The following is a 17,640-nucleotide window of genomic DNA, read 5'->3' on the forward strand; positions in this document are numbered from 1 at the left end:
TCGCATATGTTCACCGTCTGCGGCGAACGCGAACATGCTATGTTCGCTGGGAACTATTCGCCGGCGAACTATTTGCAACATCACTATACCTCAGCCTTCTCCCTGTCACTGTTAATCATGCTACACTTCACACATTTTAATGTACTTATATTTATCTTATTATATTTTTTTGTCACTTATGTAATTAAAAAACATATTAATGGTTTGACTTAGAATCATTTGCAATTAATCGTTAATCTTCAATTTTGGCTAATTTAATTGCTTTTTGTGCATGCCTTGTTACATTCCTTATATATTTGGAATATTGATTATGTAATATCTCCTTTGAATAATTTAAATGCCCTATGTTTTATCCTAATTTTTCTTAACACATTTTTATTTAGCCACACTGGCTTAGATTTATTTCTTTTACTTTTATAACCATGTGGTGGTATGTGTTGATATGTATATTTATTTAACTAAAGTTTTAAATCTATTTATCCTCTGTATTTGTATTAGATAACACTTTGTCTCAATTTATTTTATTTAACAGTTTCCTTAAATAACTGAATTTTGCTTTCTTAAAATTAAAAGGTCTTAGTTGAACCATTATAACACTGTTTATGAAAGTGATTTCAACCGTGACCATGTTATGAGCGCTAAATCCAATATTGCTTTATTCCTAGTTTGCTCCTCTATTAAAGGGACAGTCTACACCAGAATTTTTATTGTTTTAAAAGATAGATAATGCCTTTATTACCCATTCCCCAGTTTTGCATAACCAACACAGTTATAATAATATACTTTTTTTTTTTTTTTTTTTTTTTTTTTACATATCACACACAGTTTTATTAAGTTTTGCTTTATTAACTTAAAGGTAATGTGTGACATTTAATAAACAAAGAATACCAATAATACCAACTCAAACTTTCATTAACCACAAAGCTGTATCTGTGGGTGCTTCTAACTATAGCTATTTTTATTAGTCTTTTAAATTGTATTACTTTTTTCATTATTTTTATATATATATATATATATATATATATATATATACACATATATATATATATATATATATATATATATATATATACACACATACATATATATATATATATATATATATATATATATATATACATATATATAAAGACAATTTGGCAGAAAAAAAACACTTTCCACAAATACAAATAGGTGGTTTTATAATTGCACCGACATATTGTTCATTTAAAGCTAAATTATCAGATTGCGATGACTTCTTCTCTAATTGCACTGACACGAAGGAAAGTATTGCTCATCCAAAAAAGTTTTTTTCGGTGGAGTAATACAAAAATAAAGACAATAATCTAAATAAGTAAACATCATATTCACAAATTGCACTGATTTCTTTGTATATTTTGTCACTCGACCCTTTTCATTTATGAGTGACTGGTTTGTTGTGAACATCAGCAGTAGTTTCATACTTCAATCGTATCAACAGTTTAAAGGACTCAGTCGCACTGTTGAAGAGATTCAAGGCCAGGAGGCAAATTACAACCAGTGTATGCTCCTTTCACTAAGCCATACTCCAGCAGAGCGCAGACACACGGATCCTTAACAAGGATGTGTGGATTTCCAACCACAATTAGCAGTGCCTTTGCTCTCGTCGTTGCAACATTAAATCGTTTTGGATTTGACAAGAAACCCAACAAATATCTTGAATCTTCATGAAGAGAATCTTCGCGAGAACGTACCATTGAAATAATGATGACCAGGAACTCCTGCCCCTGGAACTCTTCTACAGATCCAACTTTTATGTCAGGAAGATCAACAGTTCGTAATAGAGTTCGAATTTTTTCGACCTGCTTTCTGTACGGGGTTATCACCCCTATGTCTTTTGCAGAAACTGAGGTGGTAACATGCTTAGCTAGAATGCAGCAGTATCGCATGACCTGAACAGCTTCAGAAGGATTGAACCAGGATGGATTGCTTCCCTCACGCATTTCGGTTCCCCTAATGCCATGGAACACTAAAGGGAAACCATTCTGAGGCAGTTTATCCCATCTTAATAATCTATTTACAACAGCTGGGTCTGCACAAACTTCCAATTCTTTGTGGTAAAACAACTTGGAGGGAAGGTGAAGCAAAGCAGCATGGGACCTGTAGTTCTTCAAAAGCTTTGTAATCAACAAAGGATTGTAATTTCCACAAGCACCATATGTTTTTTCATCCCTCATATATAAAGGTCTAGCCATCAACCTCTCCAAAAGGGACATATTTAATCCATAAGCCGAAGCAATATTAGACTTTATAACTGGCCCAAGCTGCTTTGGATCTCCTGCAAGAATAATCTGGCCATTCACTTCTGATACTAAGCCCAGAGGTATCAGGCACTCGGGCTCACTTGCCTGTCCACTCTCATCCACAAACACATGGGTGAAGTGTCCAACCCGGAGACCTATCTGATAAAACATGCCTGCACTGCTGCAAGTGGATATTATAATTCGAAAGCGAGAAGCCTTACGTATGTCTTCACCAGCTCCACAGTACTGTTTAATAGTGTCATTTATGGTCTCTTCTTGTCTGCTTGAAGCATTTACTCTCACCATACTTCCAGGTTCCAATTGCTGACTTTCATGAAGACGTAAACAAACCAGGTCTGCTGCACTATTAGATGGCGCGCATACTAATACACGACTGTCTGGTAAAGTATAATAAATCTGTAAAATAGCTTCAATGACTGTGATAGTTTTTCCTGTTCCTGGTGGCCCAAAAAGAATGTATGGCATTGGTCGACACTCTCCACTCAGGATTCTTTTTACAGCAAGCTTCTGGTGTTCATTTAGTATATGATTGAAGAATTCTCCCCTCTCTTTAGAAGGCGACTCCTTCCCTGGCTTGTTTGTCTGTGTGGCTACAGTCACCATATCACTCACAGAAACTATATTTTTCTCTCTTGATATTTGTGAATTTTGATTGCCTGTTTGTATATTTTGATGCTCTTTACTCTTTTCTTTTCTGTCTGCACAAGATGGTCTGCAGCTCTCTGTAGTAATAACTTGCGGGGACTGTAACACCAAGATCTCCGGAAACAGAACTTTTTGTCCAAGATATTCTGCTTGTTCGATAGCAAACTGACATCTTCTACTTGAAACCCTACTGAATACAAACTCCACATCCATGGGTTCAAAGCTGTAAGATTCCTCAAATTCTGAGTTGACACGGAGGGTAAGTTCTTCCTCGTGTATCTCAACAACAATGCCAACAAATTGTACCGCAGAAGTAGTATAGTCTTGATATTTTAACAGAACTTTGTCTCCTGGAAACAGGGAAGGTCTTCCTTCTGCAAGTCCTGGCACTTCCAAGAGAAGAAATCCTCCACATTTCTGTAGGCAAACACCACTCAGACTAAATGCCTTGAGTTCCATCTCATTCTGAACATCCTCAAGCCAAATCAAAGTCGACATTTTCTTGCAAAAAATAGACAAACTCAAAACCTCTGCTAAACAAGGTTCTAAAGCCAAAATGTCCATATTCTGCTCAACACATTTTCTGAGCCTGTCTGGTATGGGATAAAGTGGAAGAAAACTAGGAAGTTGTCTCCTGGAAGACCTTTTCTGTGGTGGTGCAGGCACGGTCTTTCTGTTGGTAAGTACTGATTCTGGCATAGGGTTACCTCTATTAGAAGAGTAAACTGTAGATGGTAACAGTATAGATTCTTCTTCACTTTCAATTTTTGCTTCAAGGTACCTTCCAATCACAAAGTCCGTGAAACAGAAAAGAAGAAGCTCCTTACAGCGCCCTGGATTTTTTGCTTCACAAGTTATTGTTATGAAAGTCTTCTGTCCTGGAGTAATCACCATTGACTCACTAATGCCAATACTGGGCTGTATTTTCATAATGTCGGTTGCCTGGTTACTACTTCCATTGGTAAGTGTTCCAGCCTTTAAAGATTCTTCATTTAAAGTCAGTTTGTTCATTTCTTGAACTCCCTCTAAAAGCCTCTGTTTGTATACACCATAAGTTAGAGCAGTAGTTGATCCAATTACACTTTTAGGATAGTTTGCTAGTAACAATGGGTGTACATGGCACAATGTTGATCTTAATCCATTAGTCAGCCTTAGACCAGGCCTCACTGCTTCATATACATCAGCTTGATCTTCCAAATGATTGTTTATATGACTGCATGCTCCTAGTACTGGCAACAATGAAGAAACAGATGCTGGTGATGAACTATCAAGAGAGTCTGATTTTAATTCTCTCATTATAAACTTGAATATATTTCCTTTTTCCCAACCTGCCAGCTTACATGCAATCAAAGAATGAGTTTCTTGTCCTTTATTCTCTATGCTTATAGTTAACTCTTTACTCTCTCCTTGTTTGATTACTCCAAAATTAGTTAGTCTGGACACTTCCAAGCCACCTTTATTCATTATTAAAGCAGTAGAGTATTCATCGCTAGAAGACACCCCATTCAGAGCCTCAGAACCATTTTTCTTCACTGGTGCCATACACAGAGCACGCCAAACATAGCATGATTGGCTGCTTTCTATGACTACAGCGTTAACAACGTCCTGACGCTTTGGTTGGTATCCTTGAGGCAGTTTAATGGAGTCCAGTGTGAAAAATATGCTCTCATCAAGAACACCATTTCTTCCATATAAGGCAGAAACCAAAACCTTGTCTACCCTTTTACATCTTAGTGGCTTTACAGAACAAGCTTCACTGTTCCAAGTTGAGGGATTTACAAAGTACTCTGCTTTTACCCAGTCTCCTTTATAGGGAACATAGCCTTCACAAAGATTGCAGGTAGAAAAATAAGTTGTCTGGTTAATATCTCCCCCATCTTTATTGCAGGAAGTAATATTGCCAATTAAAACTTTTATTTTTACGTCTTCAACAACGGTATCTATTGGACTGTCTGTATCCCATCTTTCAGAGATGCAATTTACCATGAGAGCTCTCAAGCCTCCAGATGTCCTATCTTCTTTAAAAACCACATTGACTTTTTGTCCAATGCTTAATGGTTCTCCTCCAACCACATCATCATTTGTGAAGTAAACGTTGTCATTTATCAGTCCATACTCATTACAAAACCGTGTAACCACTCCATTCAAACTCTGATACTCTAATATACCTGAATTACTTCCCGAGCTCTCATCTGCATCCGCACTTCTCCATAAGAAGTGACCCACTTTAGACAGCAAGCTGAGCATGGTGCCCCAAGATTATTCGGCGAAGACCTCCACAGCCACTTGATAATCCTTGGAATTCTATAACTGTATCACATCGGCAAGTTTACAATTTACCCTCTGGGAAATAGTTTCCACAAATCGACAATCGAATCTCTTGGTCCTTGGGTTAACGGAAGGAAACAGCTCTATAATAATATACTTTTAACCTCTGTGATTATCTTGTATCTAAGCCTCTGCAAACTGCCCATTTATTTCAGTTCTTTTGACAGACTTGCAGTTTAGCCAATCAGTGCCTGCTCCCAGATAACTTCATGTGCACAAGTACAGTGTTATCTATATGAAATATGTGAACTAACACCTATTAGTGGTGAAAAACTGTTAAAATGAATTCTGAAAAGAGGTGGCCTTCAAGGTCTAAGAAATTAGCATATGAACCTCCTAGGTTAAGCTTTCAACTAAGAATACCAGGAGAACAAAGCAAAATTGGTGATAAAAGTAAATTGGAAAATTGTTTAAAATGACATGCCCTATCTGAATCATGAAAGTTTATTTTGGCCTAGACTGTCCCTTTAACTGGCCCAGTTTACGTCAGGGAAGTTAAAATCTCCCATAATTCCAGCACTGGTATTATTAGCAGCCTTTCCTATTTGCATTAGTAGTTGATTTCCACTATGTCACTAGTGTTGGGGGTTTGTAGCCTGTTCCTAGGAATAATTTTCCCTCCCACTCTTTATTTCAGCCCACAGGGTCTCTACATTATCACCTATATCATCATAAATATTTTCACTTATTGTAGGATTAAATGAACACACAAGTCAAAATTAAACTTTCATGATTCAGATAGAGTAAACTACTTTCCAATTTTACTTCAATTTACAAAATATGCACAGTCTTTTTATATTTACACTTTTTGAGTCACCAACTTCTACTCAGCATGTGCAAGAAGTCACAGAATATATGTGTATGCATGTGTGATTGGCTGATGGCTGTCACGTAATATAGGAGGAGTGGAAATAGATATAACTTTGAAATTTGTCAGAAAAAAAATCTACCATTTATTTGAAGTTCAGACTAAGGCAACGATGTCTAGATTTTCTAAAAAAAAGGAACATGACCGAGCAGTGTCAGCGAGCAGCGATGTCTCTCCCAAGTTAATGGGAGCCTGATGTCACCACCCTCATTGCCGACATCACCGCTTGTCAGCATTTTGCTGTGTCGGGAGGGGGGCCTATTTGAAGTGGGCCTACATGGCACTGACAGTGCGCTCACTGAAACTAAAAATAGTTTCCATGTAGGCACACTCCAAATATTGCCGGCGGAACCTAAGTTTTACTACACTAACTACCTCTGGCCAAACATATTCCCTACCCTACTTGCACTCCACTGATTCGAACATATCGCACTGGTGTCAAAATGTCTGAATCAAAGTGCAGCTTACTCCCATTAGTACACCCCCTAACTCCCCCTAAATGCCTATACCAACGTCACATCTAACCTGCTCTCCCCCAATCCGCCTCACTACCTCCCACCGACTGCCTATACCTATGTATGAGCTAACTTACACTCATCCTTCACCGCCCAGCTAACTCCTACACCTTCGTCATGCCTGACCTACACATCCCTGGAATGCCCAGCTAAGTCCCTTATACTGCCTACTCTTATGTAATGTCTAATCTACACTCCCCTGGAATGCCCAGCTAAGTCCCTTATACTGCCTACTCTTATGTAATGTCTAATCTACACTCCCCTGGAATGCCCAGCTAAGTCCCTTATACTGCCTACTCTTATGTAATGTCTAATCTACACATCCCTGGAATGCCCCAGCTAAGTCCCTTATACTGCCTACTCTTATGTAATGTCTAATCTACACTCCCCTGGAATGCCCAGCTAAATCCCTTATACTGCCTACTCTTATGTAATGTCTAATCTACACTCCCCTGGAATGCCCAGCTAAGTCCCTTATACTGCCTACTCTTATGTAATGTCTAATCTACACTCCCCTGGAATGCCCAGCTAAGTCCCTTATACTGCCTACTCTTATGTAATGTCTAATCTACACTACCCTGGAATGCCCAGCTAAGTCCCTTATACTGCCTACTCTTATGTAATGTCTAATCTACACTCCCCTGGAATGCCCCTGCTAAATCCCTTATACTGCCTACTCTTATGTAATGTCTAATCTACACATCCCTGGAATGCCCAGCTAAGTCCCTTATACTGCCTACTCTTATGTAATGTCTAATCTACACATCCCTGGAATGCCCCAGCTAAATCCCTTATACTGCCTACTCTTATGTAATGTCTAATCTACACTCCCCTGGAATGCCCAGCTAAGTCCCTTATACTGCCTACTCTTATGTAATGTCTAATCTACACTCCCCTGGAATGCCCAGCTAAGTCCCTTATACTGCCTACTCTTATGTAATGTCTAATCTACACTCCCCTGGAATGCCCAGCTAAGTCACTTATACTGCCTACTCTTATGTAATGTCTAATCTACACTCCCCTGGAATGCCCAGCTAAGTCCCTTATACTGAATACTCTTATGTAATGTCTAATCTACACATCCCTGGAATGCCCAGCTAAGTCCCTTATACTGCCTACTCTTATGTAATGTCTAATCTACACATCCCTGGAATGCCCCAGCTAAATCCCTTATACTGCCTACTCTTATGTAATGTCTAATCTACACTCCCCTGGAATGCCCAGCTAAGTCCCTTATACGGCCTACTCTTATGTAATGTCTAATCTACACTCCCCTGGAATGCCCAGCTAAGTCCCTTATACTGCCTACTCTTATGTAATGTCTAATCTACACTCCCCTGGAATGCCCCAGCTAAGTCCCTTATACTGCCTACTCTTATGTAATGTCTAATCTACACTCCCCTGGAATTCCCAGCTAAGTCCCTTATACTGCCTACTCTTATGTAATGTCTAATCTACACATCCCTGGAATGCCCAGCTAAGTCCCTTATACTGCCTACTCTTATTTAATGTCTAATCTACACTCCCCTGGAATGCCCAGCTAAGTCCCTTATACTGCCTACTCTTATGTAATGTCTAATCTACACTCCCCTGGAATGCCCAGCTAAGTCCCTTATACTGCCTACTCTTATGTAATGTCTAATCTACACTCCCCTGGAATGCCCCAGCTAAGTCCCTTATACTGCCTACTCTTATGTAATGTCTAATCTACACATCCCTGGAATGCCCCAGCTAAGTCCCTTATACTGCCTACTCTTATGTAATGTCTAATCTACACTCCCCTGGAATGCCCAGCTAAATCCCTTATACTGCCTACTCTTATGTAATGTCTAATCTACACTCCCCTGGAATGCCCAGCTAAGTCCCTTATACTGCATACTCTTATGTAATGTCTAATCTACACATCCCTGGAATGCCCAGCTAAATCCCTTATACTGCCTACTCTTATGTAATGTCTAATCTACACTCCCCTGGAATGCCCAGCTAAGTCCCTTATACTGCCTACTCTTATGTAATGTCTAATCTACACTCCCCTGGAATGCCCAGCTAAGTCCCTTATGCTGCCTACTCTTATGTAATGTCTAATCTACACTCCCCTGGAATGCCCAGCTAAGTCCCTTATACTGCCTACTCTTATGTAATGTCTAATCTACACTCCCCTGGAATGCCCCAGCTAAATCCCTTATACTGCCTACTCTTATGTAATGTCTAATCTACACTCCCCTGGAATGCCCAGCTAAGTCCCTTATACTGCCTACTCTTATGTAATGTCTAATCTACACTCCCCTGGAATGCCCCAGCTAAGTCCCTTATACTGCCTACTCTTATGTAATGTCTAATCTACACTCCCCTGGAATGCCCAGCTAAGTCCCTTATACTGCCTACTCTTATGTAATGTCTAATCTACACATCCCTGGAATGCCCAGCTAAGTCCCTTATACTGCCTACTCTTATGTAATGTCTAATTTACACTCCCCTGGAATGCCCAGCTAAGTCCCTTATACTGCCTACTCTTATGTAATGTCTAATCTACACTCCCCTGGAATGCCCAGCTAAGTCCCTTATACTGCCTACTCTTATGTAATGTCTAATCTACACTCCCCTGTAATGCCCAGCTAAGTCCCTTATACTGCCTACTCTTATGTAATTTCTAATCTACACTCCCCTGGAATGCCCAGCTAAGTCCCTTATACTGCCTACTCTTATGTAATGTCTAATCTACACTCCCCTGGAATGCCCAGCTAAATCCCTTATACTGCCTACTCTTATGTAATGTCTAATCTACACATCCCTGGAATGCCCAGCTAAGTCCCTTATACTGCCTACTCTTATGTAATGTCTAATCTACACATCCCTGGAATGCCCAGCTAAGTCCCTTATACTGCCTACTCTTATGTAATGTCTAATCTACACTCCCCTGGAATGCCCAGCTAAGTCCCTTATACTGCCTACTCTTATGTAATGTCTAATCTACACTCCCCTGGAATGCCCAGCTAAGTCCCTTATACTGCCTACTCTTATGTAATGTCTAATCTACACTCCCCTGTAATGCCCAGCTAAGTCCCTTATACTGCCTACTCTTATGTAATTTCTAATCTACACTCCCCTGGAATGCCCAGCTAAGTCCCTTATACTGCCTACTCTTATGTAATGTCTAATCTACACTCCCCTGGAATGCCCAGCTAAATCCCTTATACTGCCTACTCTTATGTAATGTCTAATCTACACATCCCTGGAATGCCCAGCTAAGTCCCTTATACTGCCTACTCTTATGTAATGTCTAATCTACACATCCCTGGAATGCCCAGCTAAGTCCCTTATACTGCCTACTCTTATGTAATGTCTAATCTACACTCCCCTGGAATGCCCAGCTAAGTCCCTTATACTGCCTACTCTTATGTAATGTCTAATCTACACTCCCCTGGAATGCCCCAGCTAAGTCCCTTATACTGCCTACTCTTATGTAATGTCTAATCTACACTCCCCTGGAATGCCCAGCTAAGTCCCTTATACTGCCTACTCTTATGTAATGTCTAATCTACACATCCCTGGAATGCTCCCACATACTGCCTACTGTCTGGAAAATACCTCACTATAATAACCTATACTAAATAGTAAAGCTGCTCAGTCATATTCCATTTCTAAAGAAGCAATATGCTCATACTTGTCACAAAGATATGATCCCTGACGTGGCTGCTCACGTTTTGCAAACATGTGGTACGCTGTACACTGAGTGATCTACAGTATATATATATATATATATATATATATATATATATATATATATAATATATCTATACCATATACGTCTATACCTCTATCTATCTATCTATCTATCTATCTATCTATCTATCTATGTTACCTAAAATCCCTTATATGTATATATATATGTGTATGTATTTATTAATGAATAGAACGTATTCTTCTATGTGAAGAACATTGGAATGTGAAATATTAATATTTCATGTCGGGTTAGCGAACTTGGTTAAAAATAAACTTTATGAATTAGATAGAGCATGTGATTTTAAACAACTTTCCAATTTACCTTTATCATGTTCTTTGTCTTCTTGGTATTCTTAGTTGAAAGCTAAACCTAGGCAGGCTCATATGATAATTTCTAAGCCCTTGAAGGCCACCTCTTACCACATGCTTTTTTATTTGCTTTTCACAACAGGGGAGTGCTAGTTCATGTGAACCATTTAGATAACATTGTGATCACGCCGGTGGCTTGTGGCAGACACTGCACTAATTGGCTAAAATGCAAGTCAATAGACAATAAATAAAATGTCGTGTGATCAGGGGGCTGTCATAAGATGCTTAGATACAAGGTAATCACAGAGGTAAAAAGTATATTCATTTTAACAGTGTTGATTTTGCAAAACTGAGGAATGGGTAATAAGGAGATTATCTATCTTATAAAACAATATGAATTATGGTAGACTGTCCCTTTAAATGTGATTGGGGCTTGTGCGACTTGTTGGTTGTTAGTTTTTTTTCCCACTTTTGGCACTCTATTTAAATCTATGGGGAAATAAGTTAACGTGGTTGCAATATTCTAACTTTGGCTTTCTGCATGCCTCAGGTTAGTTTGTCGGATTAGTGCGAGCAAAAGCTTTTCACTTTCAACCTGTAATACTCACGGTACCCGACATGCAGAAAAAAACTAAGTCAAGGGATGTTTACGCTTGAGCATGAACCCTAAATAGCAATCCACTCGTAATCTAGCCCATAATCATATATATATAATTTTTTTAAAAACTACCTTGGGGTTTAGTGCTATAGTTCTAATGTGGTGTTGGGTTAGCATATCGCTTCATTAAAGTCTATGGGGGAAAATTCGTTGTGATATCTAAAGTTAGCGTGCATAGGGTTTCGCTTGATCGCAAACATTTTATTTTTAATTTGTAATACACGTACTAACCAGTGCACGTTAAGGGCCACATTACAATATTACAGATTACAAGTGGAGCGCTAAATATCGCATTCATGAAAGCGGTATTTGCACTCCACTGTGTAATACCAGTGCACGCTAATGAGCGCTGGTAATACAAGTTGTCAGCAATGGAAGAGTGGGCTTCCAAAGGCTCCAATGGGAGCCTAGTTCTGATGCCATATTTAGACATGTGTATGTATATATATATATATATATATATATATATAAATATATATATATATATTTTATATATATATATTGTACATATATACATACATACTGTACATTCACACACAATTTTTAACCCTTCCCAGTCAAACACCTTGACATATACCTTTTTATCCCTTTTTAACCCTTTAAAAACATTTTTGTTCAATATTAAATCATTTTTTAATTAAAATGTCTATATATGAGGGTAACAACCTATTTATCAAAGCGTCAACTATGTTGCATTCGCCGGCGTCAATACGCTCGCCAAAAATCGCTGCCACGGATCTGAATACAGTCCACTTATTTATCAAAAAAGCCATTAAAAACATATGTGTCAAGTATGGTGTGAAGAGCATCGAACTGGTGTTCACTAGCAGTCATCGATGTCACGGTTATATGGGATTTTCCCAACTTTATTTATACCATTTCATTACTGTCCACGAACAAGCACATTTCTCAAAAGCTATATATACTGTATGTGTGTTATGTCAGAAATATTTTGCAAACATATTTACATGTCCCTAAGTTCCTTTTTTGGTTCTAAACAATGTTGTCTGTCTTATCTCTGTGCTTATTTATACCACTATATGTATATATTGTAAATGTATTATCATTCTGAGCAGGAATAATTGCAAATATACTGTATCATGTAATCAGAGTAGAAAAAGAGGCGCAATCCAGGAGTAAAATCCAAAATATCTTTAATCCATAAAACAAAGTTAAGACAGGTGTAGCAGTCGGTCTGACATGTTTCGGCTTCCTGTAATCAGAGTATCATATGTATTTATTTGCAATCAATGGATATTTTAAAGGGATAGGAAAGTAAAAATTTAAGTTGCATGATTCAGATAGAGCATGTAATTTTAAAACACTTTAAAATTCACTTCTATTTTCAGATGTGCTTTGTTCTCTTGGTATCCCTTGTTGGAAAAGAATACGCACATATCCTACACTAGTGGGAGCTAGCTGCTAATTGATGCCTGCACACATTTGTCTCTTGTGATTGGCTAAATAGATGTGTTCAGCTAGCTGCCAGTAGTGCAATGATGTTCCTTCAGCAAAGGATAACAAGAGAATTAAGTCAATTTGATAATAGAAGTAAATTAAAAAGTTGTTTAAAATTGTATGTTATAACCAAATCATGAAAGAATATTTTGGGGTTTCCTGTCCCTTTAAGAGCTGGGACAGTTTTCTCTCTGCACCTGTCTAATCCCTCTTAATTGCAATCTATTTTTAAAAACCACCCCTACACAGGTGTTATTAAATGGGCTGGCATATAAGATGACATTTCTTACTGAAAAAGAAATTCAAGAGAAGGAAGAAATATACTGAACATATCATGACAGTAAAGAGGTGAATTTAATTTCTGCTGTATCTGAATCATGACAGTTTAAAGTTAGGTGGGCTATCCCTTTGAGCTATCAGCTTAAGATTCTATTGATCAAACATCAATTTGAATTTTAAATTCCTTGTCTAAAATATTACACCATGTGTCCTAATGTAAGCATCAATGTGTATCTTTAATACTAATTTTTAGTATTATACTTTCAAAGTATAATACACAATGTAACAAATGGCACTTACAAGTTCTGATGAGTGATCAATGACACAAGTATTGAGCATTTTGATTCATTAGTGATAGTTTGTAATGTATATTTGAATCAGATTGGCAGATGTCATAAATCATGTGATTATGCATATTCCAATCAAAAGTGGTGGAAAAATTCACTAGTGTGTAGGTTGTTTAGGAGTTTGAAACAGGCTCTCATCCAAAGGGGGTATAAGACTAAAATTTTAAATAGGGCACTCCTAGAGGTCTCACGATTGGATAGAAACTCCCTGTTGGACAATTCCGCTAGTCACTTGAATAAAAGATTTGAAAACTCAAAACCCTTTTTTGCAACTACATTAAGTCCTCAATTTAATGATATTTGTGGGATTATTGCCAATCATTTGCCCATAGTCACTGCAGAAGACAGCCTTAAAGACTATGGGCACGATCAAATATACGGCGCAGGTTTCGGCACAAGCGTGGAAACCTGCGCCACCCGTAATTTCACCTTGCACATCGAGGTATTACATATATGGCGCTGGCATTTCCTAAGTGGCGTAAGTCGGATAAACTAGAGATGTCCAGAAATAAGCGTCAATACAAATTTCTGGAGTCGCTAGTGACTTTTCGGCACTTTAGAAACTGAAGGCGCCTAAGAAAAGTAAAGAAAATAACAAATCTCCCGTAAAAGTCTAACACACCTCCTAAAAATAAGCCCGACAGGTAAAACCCCTATATCCGCAATCCCCCCCTCTCATTACTAATATTAAATATATTAACCCCTAGAACGACAACCCCCCACAACGCAATATGCCTATTTAAACTATTAACCCCTATATCTGCCATCAAACCCACACCGCAAGTAATAACTAAATTATTAACCCCTAAACCGCCATAGCCCACAACGCAATTAACCTATTCAAATATTAACCCCTAAACCGCCATAGCCCACATAGCCTATTAAATGTATTAACCCCTAATCTGCCGCCCCCAACGTCGCCGCCACTATAATAAAGTTATTACCCCTAAACCGAAGTCTAACCCTAACCCTAACACCCCCCTAACTTAAATATTATTTAAATAAATCTAAATAATATTACTATTATTAACTAAATTATTCCTATTTAAAACTAAATACTTACCTATAAAATAAACCCTAAGATAGCTACAATATAATTAATAATTACATTGTAGCTATTTTAGGATTTATTTTTATTTTACAGGCAAGTTTGTATTTATTTTAACTAGGTACAATAGCTATTAAATAGTTAATAACTATTTAATAGCTACCTAGTTAAAATAACTACAAATTTACCTGTAAAATAAATCCTAACCTAAGTTACAATTACACCTAACACTACACTATCATTAAATAAATTAATTACAATTACCTAAAATTAAATACAATAAAATAAAATAAACTATAGTACAAATCCCCCCCACTAAATTACAGAAAATAAAAGAAAATTACAAGAAGTTTAAACTAATTACACCTAATCTAAGCCCCCTAATAAAATAAAAAAGCCCCCCAAAATAATAAAATTTCCTACCCTATACTAAATTACAAATAGCCCTTAAAAGGGCTTTTTGCAGGGCATTGCCCCAAAGTAATCAGCTCTTTTACCTGTAAAAAAAGAAATACAATACCCCCCAACATTAAAACCCACCACCCACACACCCAACCTTACTCTAAAACCCACCCAATCCCCCCTTAAAAAACCTAACACTAACCCCTTGAAGACCACCCTACCTTGAGCCCTCTTCACCCAGCCGGGCAGAAGTCTTCATCAGATCCGGATAGAAGAGGTCCTCATCCAAGCGGCATCTTCTATCTTCATCCATCCGACGAGGAGCGGCTCCATCTTGAAGACATCCGACACAGATCATCCTTCCTGGCCAACGACTAACCGACGAATGAAGGTTCCTTTAAATGACGTCATCCAAGATGGCGTCCCTTCAATTCTGATTGGCTGATAGAATTCTATCAGCCCATTGGAATTAAGGTAGGAAAAATCCTACTGGCTGATGCAATTTGTAATTTAGTATAGGGTAGAGAATTGTATTATTTTGGGGGGCTTTTTTATTTTATTACGGGGCTTAGATTAGGTGTAATTAGTTTAAACGTCTTGTAATTTTTTTTTATTTTCTGTAAATTAGTGTTGGTTTTTTTTGTACTATAGTTAATTTTATTTAATTGTATTTAATTTTAGGTAATTGTAGTTAATTAATTTAATTTATTTAATGATAGTGTAGTGTTAGGTGTAATTGTAACTTAGGTTAGGATTTATTTTACAGGTAAATTTGTAGTTATTTTAACTAGGTAGCTATTAAATAGTTATTAACTATTTAATAACTATTGTATCTAGTTAAAATAAATACAAACTTGCCTGTAAAATAAAAATATATCCTAAAATAGCTACAATGTAATTATTAATTATATTGTAGCTATCTTAGGGTTTATTTTATAGGTAAGTATTTAGTTTTAAATAGGAATAATTTAGTTAATAATAGTAATATTATTTAGATTTATTTAAATAATATTTAAGTTAGGGGGTGTTAGGGTTAGACCTAGGTTTAGGGGTTAATAACTTTATTATAGTGGCGGAGACGTTGGCTCAGGCAGATTAGGGGTTAATACATTTAATAGGCTATGGCGGTTTAGGGCTATGGCGGTTTAGGGGTTAATAGGCTTTTTTAGTTATTGCGGTGGGGGATTGCGGTTGACAGGTATATAGACATTGCGCATGCGTTAGGTGTTGGTTTATTTTTGCAGGCATTTTCGGGAGTTACGGTGCTCCCATACTTAGAGCACGGCCTGCTACAGCTGCCTTTTATGGCGAGGTAAAAATGGAGTAAGATTTCTCCATTTTCGCCACCTAAGGCCTTTTGTGGATATTGGATAACGATTTACGACGCAGTCCCATGTTAGTCTATGGGAGTAAAAATTGTGAGAGACGGGTGAAATATATATGTGCGTAACTTGCATGCTGCGGCGTATATGTAATACCAAAATCGCGTAAAAACTGGCGTCGCCGGCTTTTGCGGGCGACGCTCTATATGTAATGTAGGCCTATGCAGGTAATGGCTGCAACTTTATTTCTCAGAGAGGTTGCATCATAGGTAATCTGGTATTTCTCAGTGTTCTCAAAAAATCCAAGGGGGCGCAGAGCAGCTGGCTCACAGTCAAGGGAGACTTTAAGTGTCATTTTTCTAAATGTATAGCATGTTCCTATATTAAAATTGGCTCACAATTTTACAAAAGGTGTATAATCTTGACTGTTGCTTCAACAGCCGAACCCCCTTTGTGGTTTATCTAATTAAATGCACACACTGTATGGTTCAATATACAGGCTGTTCTACCCGAGAAGTTAGGGTGAGAATTAGAGAACATCTCAATGACATTAGTAATGGGAGAGAATGCTCTGACCTGGCAAGACATTTTATACACTGTCATGCACAAGATGTCTCAACTTTCACCTGGCAAGTTATTGAATGTGTATACAGTAAAGCAAGAGGTGGCGATAGAATCAACAGACTCCTTCACAGGGAGGCCTTTTGGATCTTTCTTTTACAAACAAGAAGACCGATGGGCTTAATATAGATGGAGACATAATTAATATTTGGCAACGTTAGGTTGATTTATCATGTACCCATTATAATTGATACATTATAATGTTATTTATTCTAATTTTAATATACTGTCTAAATAGGGTTTAAACTTTTCTTCAACCCTATATCTGTTACATCATAGTTTAAAATTATTATCTCTAACCTTGCACTCTGATGGTGCCCCATTAATTTTCCGTCTAATGGCAGCTCATAAATGTTTCCATGGTCCTGTCCAACTTATTCTTATTAGAGCGATCCCTAGAATTACTGCAGTGTCCTCCTTACTAATTAATTTATTAATATTTTTAATCCTATATTGATCTATGTATCTGATTTAGGACAATTTAATATGTTATTCTATTTTTACAGTCAAGGCATTGTATTTTTTGTACATAGAGGGTCCAACTTATTTAGTTAATGCCACTATTATTTAATGGTAGCTATGAATTAATTATGTACCGTATTCATAGGGTAGCGGTCTACTCATATATATATAAGATGGTTTCAAATATAGTATTATTCCCCCTTGTACTATCTCTTTAAATCAGAAGTGTCAATTTCTGCGTTTTCTGTGTTTTTAGACTCCAATTGACTTCTATGGCATCCGTGACCTCAAGGGTGACATATTGAAAACTATGTACGCTGAGTCGGAAAAGACGCCAGCATAAATGTAGAATTTTTTATAACTTTGTGAGAGC

The 17,640-nt window shown here is 37.5% G+C and overlaps 1 protein-coding gene across 1 annotated transcript; it reads right to left on the bottom strand.

The window, feature by feature from the left end:
- Positions 1–1,469: 1,469 nt before the first annotated feature.
- Positions 1,470–5,174, bottom strand: LOC128661509 (RNA helicase Mov10l1-like). The gene is made up of 2 exons (XM_053715759.1): positions 4,158–5,174; positions 1,470–3,962 (listed from the first exon to the last, which is right to left on the bottom strand). Exons 1-2 carry the CDS (start codon positions 5,172–5,174, stop codon positions 1,470–1,472), a joined length of 3,510 nt encoding a protein of 1,169 aa, XP_053571734.1.
- Between the last annotated feature and the right edge of the window lie 12,466 nt (positions 5,175–17,640).

The sequence above is a fragment of the Bombina bombina genome, chromosome 5 (assembly GCF_027579735.1).
Source record: "Bombina bombina isolate aBomBom1 chromosome 5, aBomBom1.pri, whole genome shotgun sequence".
Taxonomy (NCBI): Eukaryota; Metazoa; Chordata; class Amphibia; order Anura; family Bombinatoridae; genus Bombina; species Bombina bombina.

Bases quoted from the DNA above. Each gene is read 5' to 3' on its own strand.
- LOC128661509 (XM_053715759.1), bottom strand. From the start codon at position 5,174: ATGCTCAGCTTGCTGTCTAAAGTGGGTCACTTCTTATGGAGAAGTGCG. The intron at 3,963-4,157 runs GTACTAGGAGCA...GTATACAAACAG, and splicing joins CTGTTTCTTCATTGTTGCCA to AGGCTTTTAGAGGGAGTTCA.